Raw genomic sequence first — 22,005 nt, forward strand, 5'->3', positions numbered from 1 at the left:
TTGTAACTTGGTTACAGATCAACTTGTATCTATCATAGGCTTCTGTGTCACGTGTTAATTTGTATGTATCCCATGCATTTTTCTTCTCTGCCATATGTCTCATTAGTTCATCTGACATGCACTTAGGCCTAAACCTTGAACAATATTTCTTAGTTTGTATGTAAAGTCTAGTAGCTTCCAAGATAAGTTCTTTGAATGCTTCCCATTTTGAATTTGCTGTTGGTAACATCATCAGTTGGTCCCACTGTATAGAATTTAAATACTGTCTCAGTCCATCGTAGTCGCCTTTACGAAAGCAATAACCCTTCCCTTTGCCCCTAATGGTAGTTACCTCTTTGAGTAAATCCCACTTCAGCACACTGTGATCACTACCACCTAGTGGTTCATTTACCTGCAGATTCTTAATGCATGAAGAATCACTACTGATAATCAAATCAAGAGTATTCCTCCCTCTAGTTGCCTCCCGAACATGCTGATGTAGAAAACAATCATCCAATAAATCCCCAAAAGCCTTGCTAGTGTGTGAGTGATCAGCCCCCAAATTCCAGTCAATATCTGGGAAATTAAAATCCCCCATTATAAGACTCTCTGATTTACTGGCCCACTCTATTCCCCTGTACAATTTCTTATTATACTCATCAGAGTCATTAGGCCTATAGCACACTCCTACTCTCAATTTTGATCTCCCAATGCTTATGTCACACCAAAATGACTCGACACTGCACTGTCCAGCAATGTCGACTGGCTTCACTTCCTTGGATTTTATGTATTTCTTAACTAATAGCATAACCCCTCCTCCCTTCCTATCCTGTCTATCCCTTCTGTAGACATTGTACTCCCCAAATTCCAGTTCTGCATTCCTTATATCTGTGTGACACCACGTCTCTGAAATCCCCACAATATCTGCCTTTGATGTTTTGAGCAATACCTCAAATTCATCATATTTATTTACTAAACTCCTAGCATTGGTGTACACGCAAGTATACATGCACCTGTTCTTTTTCTTAGCTACCCTAACACAACCCATGTGTTTACTTGTACCCCAATGATTCCCAGCAGTCTCTGAAATATCCTGCATCTTATTTTCCAGGCTGCGGCTCATTCCAATAGAAGCAGTGCAAGAATCACTTCCAACTCTGCCAGTAGCTACTGTTAATCTATTAGTCCTTGTACAGCCTGTCCTTGTATAGCACGATAGTTGTGTTCATAGAAACCCTCGTGCAATGCAAAATCGTGCAATATAAACAACAGGCCCTATGGGAAAACTGGGGTTAGGTGCCGACCACCCAAGATTGAACACACATTTGGAACCAAAACATTACCAAACACAATAAATAATCTGGTAATTTTAATCGTTATAAAATACTTAGGTATTTTATAACGATTAAAATACGTAATAAAAAATATTATAATATTTTTTATTTTTGTTATAATATAATAAATAATAAAAAATATTTATTTTTATTATTTATTTAAATAATAAAAATTTATTAATAAAATAGTAAAAAAATTTATTATATTAAATAAAATAGTCGTAATAAAATACTTACGTATTTTATTACGACTATTTATCACATGGTCTTTCATTTTGCTCAAAGCGTTTCACAAATTCATATTTTTTCTCTATCGACAGAGGCGGACGGGCCATAAGCCTTACCTGGGAAATCCAGGTGGGCCGGAGGCCAGTGTGATTTTGGCCATAAACCGTAGTATGAGGCCACTATAAATTTTCCCGGGTAAGAATTTTTGACCCTGTCTGCCTCTGTTTATCGATATTGCTTTTTTTTTTTTTTTCTCTCTGAATCTGCAGTGTCTTCGCCAGGACGCTTCCTTTTCACACCTCTTAAGTATTTTACTAATTTTTAGGAAATAAAGCACAATTACAAAATGGGGAGGCACGCTTGATACACATAAACAAAGCTGCGCCCGCTTAGCAACTGAATAAACAACACCGTAAAGGCCGAGATACACTATTAACACCTCACATTTATGGGGGTTACTACCATAAAATAATTTCCAGTTGCGTTTCTGCTAGTGGAATCTGTTATAAACTGGTAGTAAACTTGATCTAATTGCATTTGCGATTATATCGATAGCTGGAATTGTGTTGGTTTTTACGTTATTATGGTGAAATGTGTTTCCCCTTCACTGATATAAAAAACATAAATACATTTTCAGAATCTTCTCTTCATTCCTATCGTGTTGCGTTCGGTTGGGGTGATTCTGCGTTCGACTGCCATTTCTTGTAAACACAAAGGCGAATCGTGCATAAGCGAATTCGTTTCGTGTTATCTAAGATATCGTTCCCCTATTTATAAATCGTGTATGATCGAATTCGTGTAATGTAAACACGTGTTATACGAGGACCGACTGTATCTCCCCAATCTAGCAGTTTTCCGACCCACCTAACACTGCCTCGATAGCATCAGCAAACATTCTTGCACCCTTTCTATTTAAGTGTATTCCATCCCTGTAGAAGCAGTTTCTCCTGTTAACAAGTACAGACCAGGCTGAAAAAAATTCTACCCCTTGAGCCTTGCACAACCTTTCCAGGGCCGAATTGATCGACAGGGCTCTCATCATATACTCCCTCCTATCGTGTCTGGGCAGAATTGCAGACACTTTCAAATTCAACCCTAATTCACGGCTTTTTTTCAACAGTGACCTGCACTTGTTAAGTAATTCCGCCGGTCTCCTACTCTTAATATCATTAGTGCCAACGTGTACAACTATATCACCTTTTGTGCCCTTAAAATTTCAGATAGTACTTTGCCTTAACAACATTTAATAGCAATCCACTAACACAGTGTTTTCCAAACTGGGGTCGTCAAAACGGTGGTCAACCATATATATATACACATATGTTATATATATTTCAGTTCATCACTTTTTTTTAAAAAGTTTTTACATACGTTGTTTACAATAACATATTAAACTACTAATAATTAAAAAAAAAATTACATTTTTTTATAAACTCCATTTTTAAATAAGTATTTCAGATTTTAAAAGACTTTATGACTGCTGAATGCATTCATATAATGAGATTTATGACTGCTGACACTTGCCAGTGGCATGTCACATTTAAGCTTATAATAAAAGGAAAAATTTAAGCCTTAAGTAAATTTCTTAAACTAATTCCCTTACTATCAAATTTTATCAAACAGATAAAAATCAGGAGACTGATAATTAATATAACTACATACTTGCTAACTTTCAGAAATCAAAATATGTAAAACTTCTAATACACATCATACTTTGTACCTATTAGAATGTTTCTTCCAAATAGTAATTAATTAATGCATAGAATACAGCACAAAAGGAAAATTATTATGTCATTATAAAATGAAATAAACTGTATTTTTAAAGTTATATACTTTGTTTATATATTCTTAATTTCATTTTGTTTACATAGTTGGCTATTGAAAATATTTGCATTTATCTGTTAAAAGCATAGTAAAGGGTCTACTAAAACTATGGTAACTCTAGCGGCAAACTGCTTCCCATTAAGCACTCACTGAGCTAAATCATTGTCAATCAATCAATTTAACAAATGATCTTATAGTCTGTTATGCCCACATGTCAATAAGTTGTAGCCTTACTTGTTACTCAATGGATCATATAATCTTATTCGCTATTATGATATATGATGTTAACTTTATGCTAAAGACCTGTGAATGTGTAAATTACCAAAACAAATGACACTTATATATCACCAAGGATTTTCTTCATTTAGCCAGTCTTAAACGTCTGTACAAATATTCCCACTTAGTAACTGGTTAAACTGGCCATAAGCAATTGCTTCTTAGTGTAAAAATAAATGCTGCTAATTGAGGTAGAGCATATTCACCCATTTATTATTTTAGTCAGTTTCATTATGTCAAGATAGCTTAGAGAAATTTTCAAAATGGCCAGTTAGAATACAATTGGATTTCATAAGAATGGGCAGTTTTTTTGTTATTACTGATAGCATTCCTGCTTATTGGGGTGTTATGCTGCTGACTTGAGTGCACACAATAATCATTTGCAATTCTCTGTAGCAGATATCACAACATTGCTGAGTGAGCATACACACATTATTTGTCTAATATGCACGTAGAAAGAAAACAAGCTGACAAAGCATATATATATTATGTTTACTGAGTATGTAGCAGGGACATTGCAAACAGTTTTCATAAATTCCTTCTTTATCATAGCAATATATAATATATACTTTTTCACAAAAGTGAAAAAGCAGAAACTGATTACTTAATGCTATTTACAAAAATGAACACTAAAATTAAAAGATATCTTTAACTAAAATATAACGCACACATTATAAAATGCATATGTACTTTCTTTTCTGCCTTTAAAATACAAGAGCACATACCAATACAAAGTGTGGCTATTATATGACTGTTGCAATAAAATAAATATAATGACATGTTTTGTACCTTACAAGTTATCCCCCTTCAAAATAATTGTCTGGGATTTGCACACACTGTTCGATACATTTCTTCTGAGCACAGAAACATTTCTTTAAACAAGTATTCTTCTTTAAGCCATTTTAACATTTGGATCATTTTTTTCTGAATGTCTTCAATGGATTGAAAATAGGTTCCCTTAAGAACACTTTTCAGTTAAGAGAGGAGAAAAAGTCACAAGGGGCTAGGTCTGGCAAGTAAAGTCATGATCACACACAGGGATTTTTTTTTTTTTTTTTTTTTTCACACACACACAGAAAGTGCATTGTCCCAATGGAGCATCCAACCATCTTTCCACAATTCAGGTCTCTTCCTTCGAAATTTTTCACACAGCCTTGTCAGAACTTCGATGTAGCATATTTGATTGACAGTCTGATTTGGTGGATGTATTCAACCATAATAATTCCTTTAATGTCGAAAAAAAAATAAGAAACATGGTTTTCATTTTGGATTTTGACATTCTTGCTTTTTTTTTTTTGGACTGGGGGATTGTTTTGTCTTCCATTGCATCGACCATCTTTTAGTTTCTGGGTTGTACTGGAACAGCCAATTTTAATCACAAGTAATTACAGTAGTCAGAAAGTCTGGACCTTCTTCACTTTTTTTTAAAACATCTTCACAAACTTGGAGTCTTCTCATTCTTTGATCTTCATTCAAAATTTGTGGCACCATTTTAGCACACACTTTTCTCATGCCTAAATTTTCAGTAAAAATTTAGTTTGTTTCTTTGTCCATATTGAGTTCTGATGCAACCATTCTAATGCTTAAACAATGATTGCTTCTAATCAAAATCCTTACCAATTCCACATTTTCATCAGATTTCATGGATACTAGATGGCTTGGTCGTTCATCGTCTTCCACATTCTTCCTTCTAAAAATCTTTTATGCCGTAAAAACATGCAAACTCTTGACATAGTATCTCTTCCATAACTTTGATGCAACAACTAAAACTTTCGGTTGGCATTTTCTTTAGTTTTGTTAAAAATTTGAGGTTGATTCATTGTTTGATTCTTTTGTCTCATTTTTCTTGCAAAAACACAAGGTAATGAAAACCTGTCTCGCTGCAAAATGAACAAGCGCATTGGAATGTGATTTGGCAGAAAACTAGGGAAAGGTTCAAGGTCAACCAATGTGCCTTTGTTTCACTTGGTGTGTACTAGCTGTGCACAGTCTTATTATTTAATAGCTACACCTTGTATATGCATTCTTAAACTCTTGAAGATAATGCTCCCTGCTTTGGTCACCTGACACTGCTATTTGTATATGAAGTATCTAGAGTCTGTGCATTATTTTTATTCCTGGAGCAAATAACTTCTGACTAACACAAGTCTGGAACAATACTCATACAAAATAAATAAAATGCACATATCTATACCTGTCCTGATATCTTTTTCAACAGTGCAGTGTTTTAAAGGAAACTTAAAATATCACACAAATTATAATTTAATGTGAATGAAAAACAGAAATGCTATCGCTCTGATGATGTGGAATTTCTGCTCAATTATATTATTCAATTACAGGTCCCACATCAGCAAAATTATGTTTTCTTTCTGGTTTTGTTCACAGTAAATTATAGCATTTGTGACATTTAAGTTTCCTTCAAAAATAACTGCTGTTGAAAAAATATACAGAAAGATATGGATGTGTAGCTAACGCTAGGATTTGTTTATTTTTCTGTAAGTGTATCAATAAATAAATGCACCCAAAAAGGAAGCTTCCTGTAAAACAGCGTAAGACATGTTTTTCTAAAAATTTTAGATAAAAACTATAAAAATTTGCAGGCATATAACTGTTGTATAACTACTTATATACTTAAAAAGTGAAATGCACAAGGCATAATTATATGAGTTTTAAGTAATTAACAATATTATTTTGGTGTAGATACACCATAGTTTACCCATAAACAAACTACGTATGTAGCATAAAAGGCATCGTTTTAATTTTTAATTATCTCATATTGTGGCTGCCTTCACAACGAGATACTAAGTATCGCACTACTTTGAATAAGTAATGCTTCTCTAGTAGAGAAGACTACCGTTATTTATTCTCAGTGGATACCACCACCCAGACGGCACAATTTCGAAGCTGGCCTATCATCAGTAGGTAGGCAGGTACCTTGGTAATGCAACATGCCATCACAGTTGCAAAGTGATTCCACAATATGAGAGATGCCAAATGGTGTACAGATAATGTATTTAAAAAATGAAATGCACAAGGAATAATTATATATGGGTTTTAAGTAATTAACTATATAATATCAGTGTACCCATAAACTTTACGCATGTAGTATAAAAGCCACTATGGTTATGACAAATGGGCCTGGAGTACTATTAACGTATTTATCCAGTAAATCATGTATTTATTTAACTTTAAATACATAGGAGCTTTTGAGACATTCGTGTCTCTTTATCAAATAATTTTGAACATAACGTATACAATTATGCATGTAATGAGGCGAGTGAAGGCACGTTATTCATTAAACTGGTTTCTATTGTTGCCGCATGGACTAGTGCTGTTTTACTCCAGCATTTGTCGAGGCATAAAATGGCTGTCTCCAAGATGGGGGGGGGGGGAGTCTCATGCCTTTGCAGCGGTTTATGGCCTTCGAACTGTTCAATTATTGAGTGACTCTAACCATAGACGGTGGCAAAAGTGTCGTGAGTCGTCTAATATTTCGTAGTCACATTTTGGATTGAGATCGTGGTGGGTAGTCCAAAAGTGCTCCACGACTGCAGACTGATCGGTCTCAGCCACTATGGTGTATCTACACCGGTCTTATACAGTTAACTAATTATATACATATATAGTTTGGAAAAAAAAAAAAAAAAACACATTCTGAAAACTTTATCAAACATGAAACATCAATGCAAAAGATTTTCCCAAACATATACAGTACTGATAGATCTGACCATTCTCATATTTTAAGGACATCTTCATCACAATAATTTTGACAGGGCAACATATTTCTACCCATCCTTTGTACTCACTTTTATATCAGAATCTGAGACTCCATAATCCAGATTAGAAATAACTAGTTTTGCTCCTCTTCCTATTGATATGGCACTTGCATTTCTTCCTCCTCTTCCTCTCCCACGCCTACTTATTCTACCAGTATTTCCCTGTCTGAAAACAGTCTACAGTGAACAGAAAATGTACATTAATAGCTAAATTCAAAGCCAAGGCTATATGCAATTATAAGAAAAATAAAATAAAATAATATATCCAAAATAGTGTAGATATAAAAAACATTATATTCAAAGCAGTTGCTAACAAATATGAGACCTGAAAAAGAGCACAGCACTTATAAATCTCATTCACAAACGATATATATTTCAACTGAAATTACTGCAAGTCCGTCTCCTCTTTCCTGCATATAATATTTAACTGGCTGATGCCAAGACAGCTGCAGGTATACATTTTTCTATGGCTTTAGCTAAAAAAAAAAAAAAAAAAACACATTCTGTGGATGTCACGATTATCAGCAATTTCAAAAATTGTAAAAACTCAAGTGAGGAAATACTGAGGATTAAGACCCCAGATACTTCCTCCTCCACTAGGTTTTGAGCCCCACCTCTAAATTTCAAAACATAAAATTATAAGATATAACACACCTTATATACAGATAGGAACAACAATGGCATGAAAGTAAATAGTTCCTTCACTTTATAGAGTAATCCATTTCCACTCACAAGCCAAATAAAGAAACAAGAAAACAAGAGTTCTTTTTAGAGTATGGATATGTAAACAACTGTCTTTTGACACCTCTGCTGTTAAAACTCAGAAGTACTCAGTACCATACAAACATGGCTCAAGGCAGGGTATTCAGACAATATATGCATAGTGCGCATGCACGAATAGTTACTGTGGTGTTGTGTTTGTTCTCCTGCAAATGTATGCTAGAATGAATGATTTAAGATGAATCTGTTCCAACATTTTTATACACTATGGGTCAGTGAGCATTGCTCTTCATAACTCTGAAGAAAGAAGTACTCGAATGATAGTTTTCAAGCGATAGTAAACGAAATTTATGTTCCTCTTCAACAAGGTATCTCATATAATTTCTATAGGCAGCCACGAAGCTGGGAAGTTTTCAGTGTAAGGATTACTGTCTCGCAGGTTAACCAAGGTCAGTCACTTTACTGTTTTTGTCTGATTATAGCCTGTAAGGTCACCTGTCATTGTTCCTACAAAGAGGACTGTGCCTTTCAAAAGACTACTGATTAATCTGCAGTGGTATGACCTTAAGTACTGCATGTAGTTCAAATTAAGACTGTTCTAAGCTTATCTCAGGAATCGCACTTAACCCTTTGAATGTATTTTAAAGAATTCTAAAGTATTTCAACTAATTCTCTGATAAGTTTACTGTAAAATTAGTTCAGATAGCAATAATATTGTTTCGAATATTGTATATTTTATATTTTGCATTTAATTTTTCATTTTAACTTACATATTAAATTTTAATTTTAATATAAAAAGAAATTTACTGTTTTTACTGTTAATTACAATGGCTCCGCAAGTGCAAATTATTTGCCATATGTGTAAAAAGAAATGCAAAGACTTCCTCCAATGCAATGCGGTCTTGTGTACTATATAAAATGCATAGATTTGTCAACCGTAAACTGGAAAAAGATGTCACAGGCAGCTATCGACTAGTGGAAAGGTCCCTGTTGCATAAATTACAGGCAGACGAAAAATGAAAATAACTCAGGATCAACCCCAACGGATCTTTTAAGTCTTTCCGATGGTGAATCTCAGTGTTTCACCTCATCGTCAAATGGCACTCAACAGAGTGGGCCATCCGAGGACATACCTCATGACGTGGTATCAGAGCAGACAAATTGCTCCTTCTCTCACCTTCTTAACCATGAAGTCTCACAAGTTGAAAAGCCAAATGAGATGACCACGAAAATGATTTTTCAAATCCTGGACACTCAAAAATCCATGATGACCTCTCTTCTTGACGAAACTAAAAAAATCAGGTCAGAAAACGCCCAACTTCGCGAAATAAATCATATCTCACTACGAAAAATTTTGGATTTAACAAATCTTATTCAAAACTCCAGTAGATCCTTCAGTCCTACAAGTAACTTGGCGAAATCTATGGAAAATCCTACATTTCAACAGACTCCAACTCCTATAGCAGAAGCCACTTACGCATCTATTGTAAAGCATCCTCCAGTATATGCTTCGGTTACTAGTCAATCTCAGAAAGCATGTAAATATGGCAATAGATCTGTCAATCCACTCCAAGAAGATGTCATTTCCTCCAGGAGGCAGGCAGATCAGTGGACAATGGAAAGAGCAGTCCCTAGAACTAAAAGTTCAACCAAGGGTATTTTTGTCTTGCAACTTGAACCCCAACTGTGCAGTACAGAAGTAGAGCGGCATATCAGAACTCAACTGCAGATAAAAGTAAACGTAATAAATAAGAATTCCAAACATGATTCGTACAGCTCTTTCTATCATCATCATCAGCCATTTTCAATCCACTGCAGGATGAAGGCCTCTCCAGCAACTTTCCAGTTCCTTCTGTTTTGAGCACTGGCCATCCATTTACTACCCACAAACTCATGAATTTCAGCTATCCATCTCTGCCTTTGTCTTCCAGGTTTTCTTCTAGCTCCTCTTATATACCATTCTGTTATTTTCTTAGTCCATCTGTCATCATGTCTTCGAGCTATGTGTCCTGCCCAAGACCATTTTAGTTCTTTAGTTTTGATAAGAATGTCCTTTACTTGAGTTTGCTACCTAATCCATGTGTTTCTCTTCTTATCTAACAGTCTGATTCCCAATATAATTCGTTCCATTCTTCACTGTGTAGTTCTCAGCTTCTCTTCCATTCTTTTGGTGAGTGCCCAATTTTTACTTCCATAAGTCATGGTAGGGAGTATACATTGGTTCATTATTTTACGTTTCAGACAAACTGGGATATTGCTCTTCAGTATGTGACTATATTTCCTGAATGCTATCCATACATAATTTATTCTTCTCTTGACTTCCAGCCATTTATCATTATTACAGCTAATAACTTGTCCCAGATAAGTATATGACTCCACCTTTTCAATTACTGCTGCTTCAATCATTATTTCCCTTTCTGTGGCATACTTGTTCATCATTACTTTTGTTTTAGCCATATTCATCTGTAGTCCAAAATCCTTACTAACTGTGCATAACTGATTAAGATTTTCCTCTTAATTCTTTGGGATCGTGGCTTATGACCACAATGTCATCTGCAAATTGTAAATGGTTTAGGTACTCTCCGTTCACATTGACTCCTTTCTGTGACCAGTCTAATCTTCTGAAAGCTTCCTCAAGGGCAGCAGTAAACAGCTTCGGAGATATTGTCTCCTTGTCGAACTCCTTTCTCGATTTTAAATTTCCTACTGTCTTTGTCTAGTCTAATAAAGGAGATAGCATTCTCATATATTTTCTTCAAAATCATAATATGTGAGGTATCTATGCCTTGTCTTTCCAGTGCCCGAAACATTGCCTTATGCTGTATGGAGTCAAATACCTTTTCATAATCCACAAATGCCAGGCCTAATGGTGTTTTATATTCATTTGCTTTCTCCATTAGCTGTGATATTACGAGAAGGTGATCCATAGTTGAGAATCCTGTCCTAAAGCCAGCTTGCTTTTTCGGTTGATTCTCATCAAGTATTCTTTCTAATCTGTTAGTAATGACCCTTGTGAACAACTTGTAGATGTGGGATAACAAGCTAATTGGTCTATAATTTCTAATTTCTGATTTATCTCCTTTCTTATGCAGCAAAACTGATTGTGTTATTCCACTCCTTAGGCATCACACCTTTTCTAATGCACTTTGTGAAGAGCCTTGCCAGTTTTTGTGTTATGTCTCTTCCTCCCAATTTTAATAACTCTACAGTAACTTCATCTTCCCCCGGGGCTTTCTGATTCTTCATTTTCTTCAATGCATGTTCTACCTCACTAGGAAGAATATCGGGTATGTCGTATGTGTTGCTAATTTGCAATCCATCTTCCCCACTGCAATCCATCATTCACTTGCTCCTTGTATAATTCTCTATAGTAGTCTTCTGCTATTTGAATTATGCCTTCTCTGCTGTTTATAAGTACACCATCGCTATTCTTCAGTTTCAGTATCATTTGTCTTTCTGTATTACTGCTCATGGCTGCTGATTTAAATCCTTTGTTTTTCCTTAATGCTTGTTCTACTTTTCTTGTGTTAAATCTTATGTCCTCTCTTAGTCTCTTTCTAATGGCTTTGCATTTTTTTTTCCTTGTCAGTGTTTATCTTGCTCTTCATTCTTCGCCTTCAGTTCATCATATCAAGTGTTTCTTGACTAATTTTTTATTCTTTGGATTTCTTTTTCCCTATAGGTTTCTTGGGCTTTATCACTTTCAGAAAGTTGTAATATTCCTCGTCGATATCTTGATCTTGAGCAGTCTGCAGAAGCTCAAACTTGTTCTTAAATCCCAGTACATACTGCTTTTTCTCCTCTTCTGTTATCTCAAACACCTTTGTATTATTTACTCAAGTCAGTTTTTTTCTTTCCTTTCTTTTCCTATATCAAGTGTACATCTTACCATTCTGTGATCACTTCCAACATTTACCTTATTCAGGGCGGTAACATCATTCACAATATATCTTCTGTTAGTGACGATGAAGTCGATTTCATTAGTTGTTAATCCATTTGGACTCTTCCATGTCCACTTTCTGCTCACCCTTTTCTTGAAAAAAGTGTTCATTACTGACAATCCTTGAGATTCTGCAAATTCCACAAGTCTTTCGCCTCTTTCATTTCTTTCACCAATTCCAAAATTTCCTATAGTTCCCCTTTCTATGCTGTTTTGTCTTTTTCCAAACTTAGCATTGAAGTCCCCCATAATAATAGTGTAGTGGGTTTTCTGCTCATCTAGAAGACTCAATTTCGGTGTACATTTATTCAACCTCTTCATCATCATGGCTCGATGTTGGTGCATAAATCATTTTAACCTTTAGCTTGTACCTCTGAGAAATCTTGAGTATTAGCCTTGACACCCTTGGTGATGTACTTTTGAATTCCAAAAGGTTGTTTTTTAAATCTTTATGGACCAGAAACCCAACTCCACCTTCATTACTTTCACTGTTTCCATTGGTGTACAGCAGATTTCCACTTGATAAACTTTAAGTGATTCATTTCTTCTTTTTGTTTCAGCCAAGCCAATGATATTCCAATTCACATTTTCTAATTCCTTTTCCAGCTCTAATATCCTGTCTTCACCGATGAGTGATCTTATGTTGTAACAGGCCAAGTTCAGTTTCCGTGCATGGCAGCCTGGTCGTACCCAGAGATTCTTAGCACCCTCTACTTCCACTCTGATCGTCTCGCTGCCATAAGAGGGGGAGTGAAAGCTGCTGGGAACCGAGGGCCATTTGTTTTGTCATGCTGTCATATGCTGGAGGGTTTGGTCTTTTCCTCTTCATGCTGACCAGGCGTCTTGAAGAGAACCACTCTACACGTTCGTTGCCACCTAAGTGACGTAACAGGGCTTACCATCGAGAAGGTGTGCATGAGTGGATTTTAGGGAGGCAGGCCAACCGGACTTCTCCTAAATCTTCTGTAATAGAAAGATATTGGATCCATCAGTGTTTTAGACTGAGTGTCTGATAACACACAGGATACCTGTTCCCCTCTAAGCTCTTTCTATATTCAGTGTCAACAAACAGATTTTGATCTATTACTAAAGGATATCTATTACTGTTGGCCTGAGGGAGCCATTATTCGGCCTTTCTATGGATGCCCCCCTCTTCCTGGTACTAGGTCATCAGCCAGTGACTTAGCTATCGAAACTAGTCAACGGGAATGACAATTCGAGCATTTTTCAGATATTCTGGAATCTCAACTGGGAAGAACCTCTATAAATAATTCATCTATCTCTTCATCCTACCAAAATTTGAATGACTCTATAACTCTTGTGAAAATACCTTTCTGTCATGTCAATTGCCAACAATTAAACCAAATAACTTATGCCTTACTACAGCATCAAAAGATGCAATTACTGTATTCTATATGAACGCACGCAGTCTTGTAAAACATAATGATGAAATCCTCGCTCAACTGACATCATGGAATCTTCATCCAGACCTGATGGTTTTTACTGAGACCTGGTTCTCTCCTGAAGTTTCAATCCGATTTCAAGACTATGCTCTCTTTCACAGTTGCAGATGTGATTCTAAAGGGGGTGGAGTTGCTATTTACATTCACAATCATCTGCGATACTCTGCCATTCCTATCACAAATCTGCCTGATCAAGATTGTGAAATCACTTTTATCCACATTGCCTCTCTGGTGATTGGGTGTCTATACCGACCTCCCTCAGCTTCAGTCAACAGTTTCTTTGTAACTCTTGACAATATTCTATCTCACTTCACAAGCAAATCCCTTAGTCTTCTGCTGATGGGAGACTTCAATATTAACATACTTCAAAGCTCTTCCTCTCAAGTGCAAGACCTCCTAGATGTCATTTCTTCCAATGGTTTTTCTCTTCTGACTGACAGAATTATCCTGACTAGAATGGGAGAATCCCACAATTCCCTTCTTGACTTCGCAACCGGGGAATGCTCACTAACCTATGCAGTACTGGATGCAACCATTTCTGATCATCGTCCCATCTTAATGGTAATTGAAAATGAAGAAATTGTGGAAGAGATCATGCACACTTACAGATCTGTCACTCCAGGCTCTCTCAATCAGCTCTGTTATGACCTCCAGCAGTCTTCGTGGGATGGGGTGATTGCTACAGATGATCCTGAAATTGCGACGAACTTCTTCTTTGAGCAAATCCTAAATAGTTACGAAAAATGCATTGTCATACATCAGGATCCCAGGGAATAAAAAGACCACTAGGCCAAGACGGAAATTATGCCCATTTATCTCAAACAAAATTTGTAACATTCTAAAGAAAAGGGACAAACTTGCAAGAATTACTAGAGAAACATGAAAGGAGGCAGATAAAAACAAATACACAACGTACAGAAACAAAGTCACCGACAGTATTCGGCCGGAGAAAAGGAAATATTATAGTTCCCAACTTAAAGGCATCATTACAAGGAAGGAAAAGTGGACAGTCTTGGACAAGCTACTACCTGGAAGGAAAACAAAATCAGAGCTACATTGGAGATGTAGTTGAGAACGAGGTACTCATTTCAGATGACCAGGAAAAAGCCGTAGCCTTCTGTAATCACTTTATCTCAAGTGTGAATAACCTTTTTAAAGACGAAGTTGACTCTAGAGATAATGCAACGAGAGAATCTGTCAAGCACTCAATGAGGAGCTCTTTTTTTTCTCGCTCCACTCTCAGATCAAGAGATTTTAGAAGCAGGACATCAATTAAAAGTTAAGGGAGCTCCTGGCTTTGATGAAATATCTCCTGCTCTGCTGAAAAAGGTCCTTAACTCAATTCTAACACCACTGAAGTATATTTACAATCTTTCCTTTCAATCTGGTAAATTCCCGTCTCAATTCAAAAAAGCAGTCATTGTTCCTGTTCCTAAGGGGGAACACTGCAACTCTATCAACAATTTTCGTCCAATAGCTCTACTCTCAGTTTTTGCAAAATTATTCGAAAAATTCTTCACGGCAGAATCATGGGCTTCCTGGAAGTCAATCAGCTTATCCATCAACAACAGTACGCTTATCGTTCGAAAAGATCCACTGACCTGGCAATTGTTGACTTCTGCTCTAGGATCACTGACTGTCTTGAAAAGGGTCACTATGCAATAGTACTCAACAATCTTGGCTTGAGAGGAAAAATTAACCTTCTCCTTGAAGACTACCTTACTGATAGGCCATTTTTTGTTAAAACAAACCAGTCTTTTTCAAACATTTCTTATTTCTCCAGGGGAGTACCTCAAGGCTCACTTCTGGGGCCTATCCTATTTGTTCTTTACATTAATGAGTTTCTCTCTCATCTTCCATACCTAGTAGCGGATGCCGATGACATTTCCATTCTAATCACTGATAAAGACCCTAACCAGCTTCTCTGCCCAGATCTCTGCCCTACTCTCTCGGAAATACATAGTTGGCTATAAAAGAATCAGCTTATACTAAACCCAGAAAAATCCAAATATATGGTGTTTAGGATGAAAAATAAACCATTAAATATTGATTTTGAAATAACATACAAAGGAAAACAACTTGAAAGGGTGAATGATACCAAGTTTCTAGGAATCTGGATAGATGACAAGCTGAGTTGGGATAAACAAATGATCACCTTATGAAAGAAGATTTCGTCACTAGCAGGAATACTCGCCCGAGCCTCTGCCTGGGTACCTCCTTCCCTTCTCAGACTAGTATTCCTTTCCTTAATACAGCCTCACCTCACATAGGGAATCATCTCATGGGTTATGACCAGTCAAGATAACCTTGCGAGAATCAATTCAATTGTCAATCAATGTGTTCGTTCAATTTTGGGCCTTCCCCGGAATGCATTGGTGACTTCGAGATATAAGGAAGCGAGACTCTTAAGCATCTACCAACTGATACAAAAAGCTGAGGCGGTCTTTGTCTACAATGCTTTGAAAACACCAAACTTTCCTCCTCTCTTCAGATCCTTTTTTATAACAATAGAAGAAGAAGAAGGAATAACATATAATTTAAGAAATGAAGCGAACCTGAAGGTTGCGCTTTTTAGAAAAGTTATAGGTCAGAAAAATATAAAATACAGAGGCGCAAAAATCTGGAATAATCTTCCTGAAAATATCAAAAATGCCATTTCACTAAACAGGTTCAAGAAGCTCCTAACTGAACACATCACCAGAGATGTCTGATCTAAATCACCTTCCACTCAACTCCTGAACTTTCCACAATGCATACCAGTTTGGAAATTATATAAACAAGTTGAAGGAATAGCTGTCAAAAAGCTTGTAACACTACGCAATTATTTCATAATTTTTTTATTTCATACTTGTTATTGAAAAAGTACTCACAATGTAATTATAAGTACTGTTGTTAACCACGCGACATGTGTGTTTGGTTTACGAAGTCTCTGTAATGGAATGTAGAAACATGTCCGATTTATGATGTATCTGTTAAATAACACCTGTGTAATTTCAGGTTTGGTTTTATTGTTATCTTTTTCAAAGGGAACACCCCCTAAAAAGCCTCTGGCTTATGTGTTCTCTCTCCCTTCTTGCTGTTATCTCCCAACAATTGTAACACAAAATAGGGATAAATAAATTATCAAATATGCACAACAAATACACTGCCATGGCATTACTAAAAACTCATTTTTATAACTTTCCATCTTGCATAAAAATACATGATCTCATGACCAGAAAAATTATATGGATGTTCATATAATTCATGAATTTTATTTAAATTTATATTTGTCTATTCCTTTAGAAATCACAACTGACCACTATCTTCATATGGCATAACAATGTTAACTTGTAAAAAGACAGAGCCTGCCAGTTTGGCATTCCTAGTATACTCATTACCACATTGCCTTTTCTGCCAGGATTATAGAATTTGGGTCATACTGTGTGATAGTACTAAAATGGTATACTACTACTGGTAGCATGGGCTGGCAGTTTGACACCTGATCCAAATTAATTTATTTGTTAATTTATTTTCAACATAAAAAAAAAGTGTCTGATTAACCAATCTTAAACCATCAGCAGTAACAAAAAGGATTACTCTTCCTCCAAGGGTGCAGAATCACTTCAATTCCATGTGCGTACATTTCAAAAATCAGAAAAAAATAATTCAAAATTGTTCAATTTTTTGGTGCCATTTTTTAATATTAAAAATTAGTGTTCCTATAACAGGAACACTGCTACATGAAATGTTGAAGTGCATGCATCAGTAAAGCCAAGAGTGGTATCAATAATTGTATGTGACATATGTTACGCAACATATAAATATAATTAGGTTTAACTTAATCCCTGAATTTTTTCTAAATGTGAAATAATTAAAACAGATTTTCAATTGTGTGGAAGGAATAGATAAAGAGCATAAGTTGTTCAAATATTGTCTAGGGTTTCACTGATCCTGTGCACCTGTCTCAGGATTAATCAGAAGAAGCAGGGTTCCCCCCAGAGCTATTACAGGTTTTTTTAGCCCACAAAATATGCAAATAACTTCTCGAAAATCTGCTACCAATTCCTTAAATGCCGATCTTCAGGTAATTCTCCAGTGGGGCAAAGACAACTCAGTTGATTTCAACCCTTCTAAAACTCAGTCTTGTCTTATATTTCGCAAAAAGGATTCTTCTGCCCCTATGCTTATGTTTAGTGACACTCTGATTTCTAGGCAAAAGGATATATCTCTTTTGGGGATTACACCGTGACTTCTAATCTCTCTTGGCACAAGCACATTACTAATATTGCTTCCTCTGCATCTACAAAACTTGGTTTTCTCTTTCGCTCTCAGTGTTACTTTTCTTCCAAGCTGCTCACTCTGTATAAATCGCAAATCCGCCCTGCCATGGAATATTGTTCCCACATCTGGGATGGTGCCCCCCAAACCTCTCTCAGGCTTCTTGATTCCATTCAGAAGAGGACAGTTAGGTTAATTAATGATTCATCTCTAACAGATTCTCTCCACTCACTTTCTCATAGACGTACTGTTTCTGCTGCATGCCTCTTCTACAGATACTTCCATGGGAACTGTTCTTCTTCTGAATTGGTTTCTATAATTCCCGCTCTCTCTTTCAAAACAGTCCGAACATGTGCCACCACTAGCCAACGTCCGTTTACTGTCCAACTTCAAACTCACAGAATCAACTTTTCATCTTCCTCGTTTATTCATTCAACTGCCGTTTTCTGGAACAACCTTCTTTCATACGTATTTCCTGAAAATTACAGTCTACAGAAGTTCAAGTCCAATGTCAACAATATCTTCTTTCGTCTTCTCAACCTCCAACCCAAGCACGGTAGTAAGTACTATAGGTTCTAATACCTCTCGTGTTTAGGGTTTACATAAAAAAAAAAATAATAATAATAATTAGAGTACTATGAGAACTGAACCAGTGAATATGGACAGAGTAGAAAATGCACCAAAATAAAATTCCCAAGGGCAGAAGTTATTTAATATGCTAAGCAATTTGCAACAAAAGGATTAAAGTAAAAAAAAAAATATTTTTTTTTTTTTTTGGAAAAAGACTAATTTAGCCACCTAGAAATCTGTTCTCCATTGCTTAATTTTGTGTTTAAATACAGTATATATATTAAAGCTTCCACTTGATTCAACTTTAATTCATATTGACATGACCTACTTTAACATAATGTTTTATAATTTCAATAATTAACACTGATCAGAACATCAAGACAGAATAATAAATGCATTTGTATCAAGTCCTTACAATATATATGCAAAACAGGAGGGCACTACTACACTTGCATAACTGGCTGGTGCCACATGCAAGCCACTTCCCAGCAGTCCTCTGGTCATGTATATAAAATGAGATGCACTAAATTTAGTATTACAAGCAAGCAAGGCAACACAAAACAGACCTCAATGACTTTAAACAGGTATAAATAATGGAGCATGGCTAGCAGGAGTATCTATGACAAATATGGGGGAGGGGGAATCATTAATGTGTCACAAGAATGGCCTCAAGGTGATATCAACATATGTAAAAGGAAGACTTCATCAATGAAATGTAACAGCGGCTGACAATGTACACATTCAATACAAACAAGTGTTACCTGTCTTCTCAAACTTCAACATATATATGTTACAGTTAAAGCCCATTACAATGAACACCATTTTAACAAATATATTACAAGTTTCTGGCTGATTTCCCTTGTTATTAGTGTTTTAGCCTTGTTTGAATAAAAACTTGACAAAAAAATTTAGTACAATAAATTACTTTCAAAGCCCATTATGCCTAAAATGTGCCAGTGTAGAATGAAAGAAAAAATTATATTGAAAAATTATGAGTAGCACAGTGTAGCCACATTATAAATATGGCTTAAAGAAAGGAAAAAAGGTGTATATTAAAAACAAAACTGATGTATTAATACGTGGAGAGTAACAATGAGTTCAGCACAACACTGGTAGAACTGGATATTTTTTTAAAACTCTTATTTGTAAAACAGCTTACCACAGAAGTCTGTTGCATCAACAGGTTTTAACATCCAGCATGTACCATCTCTACACCTGTCTCTCATTGAGCTTTTGTAATTGTGATTGACAAAGAAGGTGGGCCTCACTAAGTTACTGGCAGGGAAGGGTAGTGTTTTGGAATATTATTATTATTATTAGCCATATGGTGCAAGGAAGCCTGAAGCTTATGCTGCACCAGCCAAAAAAAAAATTCACTGATTTACGCTGAATGAGAGAGAGAGAGGGGTAGAAAGGAATCACCAAGAAAGAGAAGAATGATGATATTCAGCTCAGGATCCTGGGTTTGGGCTTGGCAAACCCAGGGTCCTGAGCTGAATATCATCATTCTTCTCTTTCTTGATGTATTTCTCATCATTATTAGGGGATGGTAGTCAGCATCTATCATAAGCAACATGAAATAATTGTTCCACATTTTTGCCTGCCCATTCCTTTAAATTATCCAGCCATGAAATTCTACTTCCTCTCACCATTAATTCTTCCGATCAGAATGATTTGTGGCATATTCTTCTTATTGTCTCTTAATGTGATCAAAAAAAGAGGTTTTTCGTTTCTTGATTAGAGACAGCAATTTCCTTTCTCTGCTGACCAATCTCATACGCTCTTTCATGTCTGGGAAGAATTGTAGACACTTTCAAATTTATCCATTTGTAACTTTAGCAATCCACAGAATGCATAATATTCTTCTATACATGTATATCTCAAATTTTCACGATGCTGATGTTCCTGGAAAAAATAATGTGGTTTTCCATGCAATTATCTGAAATTCAGCTGTTCCAGCACCTCTTGCTTTCACCTGAATATCTACAAACTGAACTGCTTCCCTCAGTTTGAAGATATCTCTTATTTTATTGCAGCTTTGTTCACCATGTTACAATGCCACCCTTGGATTCTTATAGTATTTCTTAAGGTTGCCCTTCCCACTATATCCAGTTAGCATTGCCTGTATGTATTTCTAGCATATATTTCCTGACTATTGTTAATGGTGGGTGTGAGAAGCTGAAAACCTGTAATTTATATTTTTTTGAAAATAAATGTTTAACATTATTAGTTTTAATAAACTGTAAGCCCTTTTATTAATCTTTACTGCTTTATAAACTGAGATTACCCCTGGACCATGAAAATATATATGCATTACATTTGAAATGAAAAAAAAACTAAAGAATTTTAAGTTTGCTTTTTTTTTTGTGGCTAGCTGTTCAGTTAATAATTATGGCAAATTATTCTAAGATGTTTAAATGGCCATGTTCATTCACAAAGATAAGTAATTCACCGAATTTTTTTGAAGTCAAAGATTTTAATTTAGTTTTATTATTTTTTTGCAAAAAAAAAAAAAAAAAAAAAAAGAGATGGAGAAAGACAAATTCTAACATGCCAAATATATTACAACAGTGAGGACAGGTAGGACAACTGTGTTTCTACACTACTCAGAGAACTTCATGTGACTGCACAATGAAAACAAACAGGAAGCAATTGTGCAGCCAGGTATGAAGTTCTTTGAACAGTGCAGACATGTTGCAAGGCCAGCTATTGGGTTTTGTCAATGATATATAGCAATTTTGCATAGGGATAAGGGGGTGATTATCCAATTGTAGAAGGCAATAGTCTGACCACATCTTGAGTACTGTATACAGGCCTGGAGACCTCTTTTTAGGAAGGATGCAGAGATGCTGAAACAGGTACCAAGAAGGGCAACCAGATTGGTGAGGGAGAACAAAATTGTGTTCTTACTGAGAAAGAGCTTCAGTTCTGCAAATTGTAGCCGAAATGAATGATTGCACAGCTGGCTGGTCAAATAGAGCAGAAAAAGATTGCATGGGACAGTTACAGAGGCGATGAGAAGTATTTAAGCCTAAACAAGTACAAGTTGATCTGTAACAGTACCACATCCATGGCATGCAGAACTGTCGACCCCAGCTCTACAGATTATGGCTGGAAAATTGCCCATTGATCTGCATTTATTGTATTGTGCATTGGCTTACTTTATCTGCCGTGGCATTCCCTGTTCTTTTCTGAATATACAGGTGGACATTTTGGCAGACCCCAGGAAGGAAAGGACAAGAATCTGGGATGCTTTGGTAAAAGTCTGGCAAGAGCGTTGGGGTGTTTCTGATAAAGGGCAGATTACACAAATTTTTTTCCCCAGATTTAAGAAATGCAGCCTCGATAAAATTCAAATGGTTTGCCCCAAACTTACAAGCTATGTTCTTATTAACTGGTCATGGTTCAATTAATGCAAAGTTGCATGATTTAGGAATTAATGAAAGATCTAGTTGCCATTGTGGCAAAAGAGAATCATGGGAACATATTATGTACAACTGTCAGGAGTACTGCGATCTACGAATTGAATTGGTATCTCGGATTAGTAATATGGCCTTAGTTGCTAATGCTCCTAAAAACCAAATAACAAACAAACAACAAGCTTCTGTGTAGCCTGATAATTTATATGCATCCCA

The 22,005-nt window shown here is 36.0% G+C and overlaps 1 protein-coding gene across 1 annotated transcript in view; it reads right to left on the reverse strand.

The window, feature by feature from the left end:
* LOC150084081 (THO complex subunit 4-A-like) overlaps positions 1-22,005 on the reverse strand; it is a 94,985-nt gene that overhangs the window by 69,263 nt on the left and 3,717 nt on the right. The window contains exon 2 of the mRNA XM_090375024.1: positions 7,448-7,594. Coding sequence (XP_090231150.1) covers positions 7,448-7,594 — 147 coding nt within the window. The remainder of the gene's footprint in view (positions 1-7,447; positions 7,595-22,005) is intronic.

Source organism: Mastigoproctus giganteus, chromosome 6, assembly GCF_048544385.1.
Source record: "Mastigoproctus giganteus isolate SK-2022 chromosome 6, ASM4854438v1, whole genome shotgun sequence".
NCBI lineage: Eukaryota > Metazoa > Arthropoda > Arachnida > Uropygi > Thelyphonidae > Mastigoproctus > Mastigoproctus giganteus.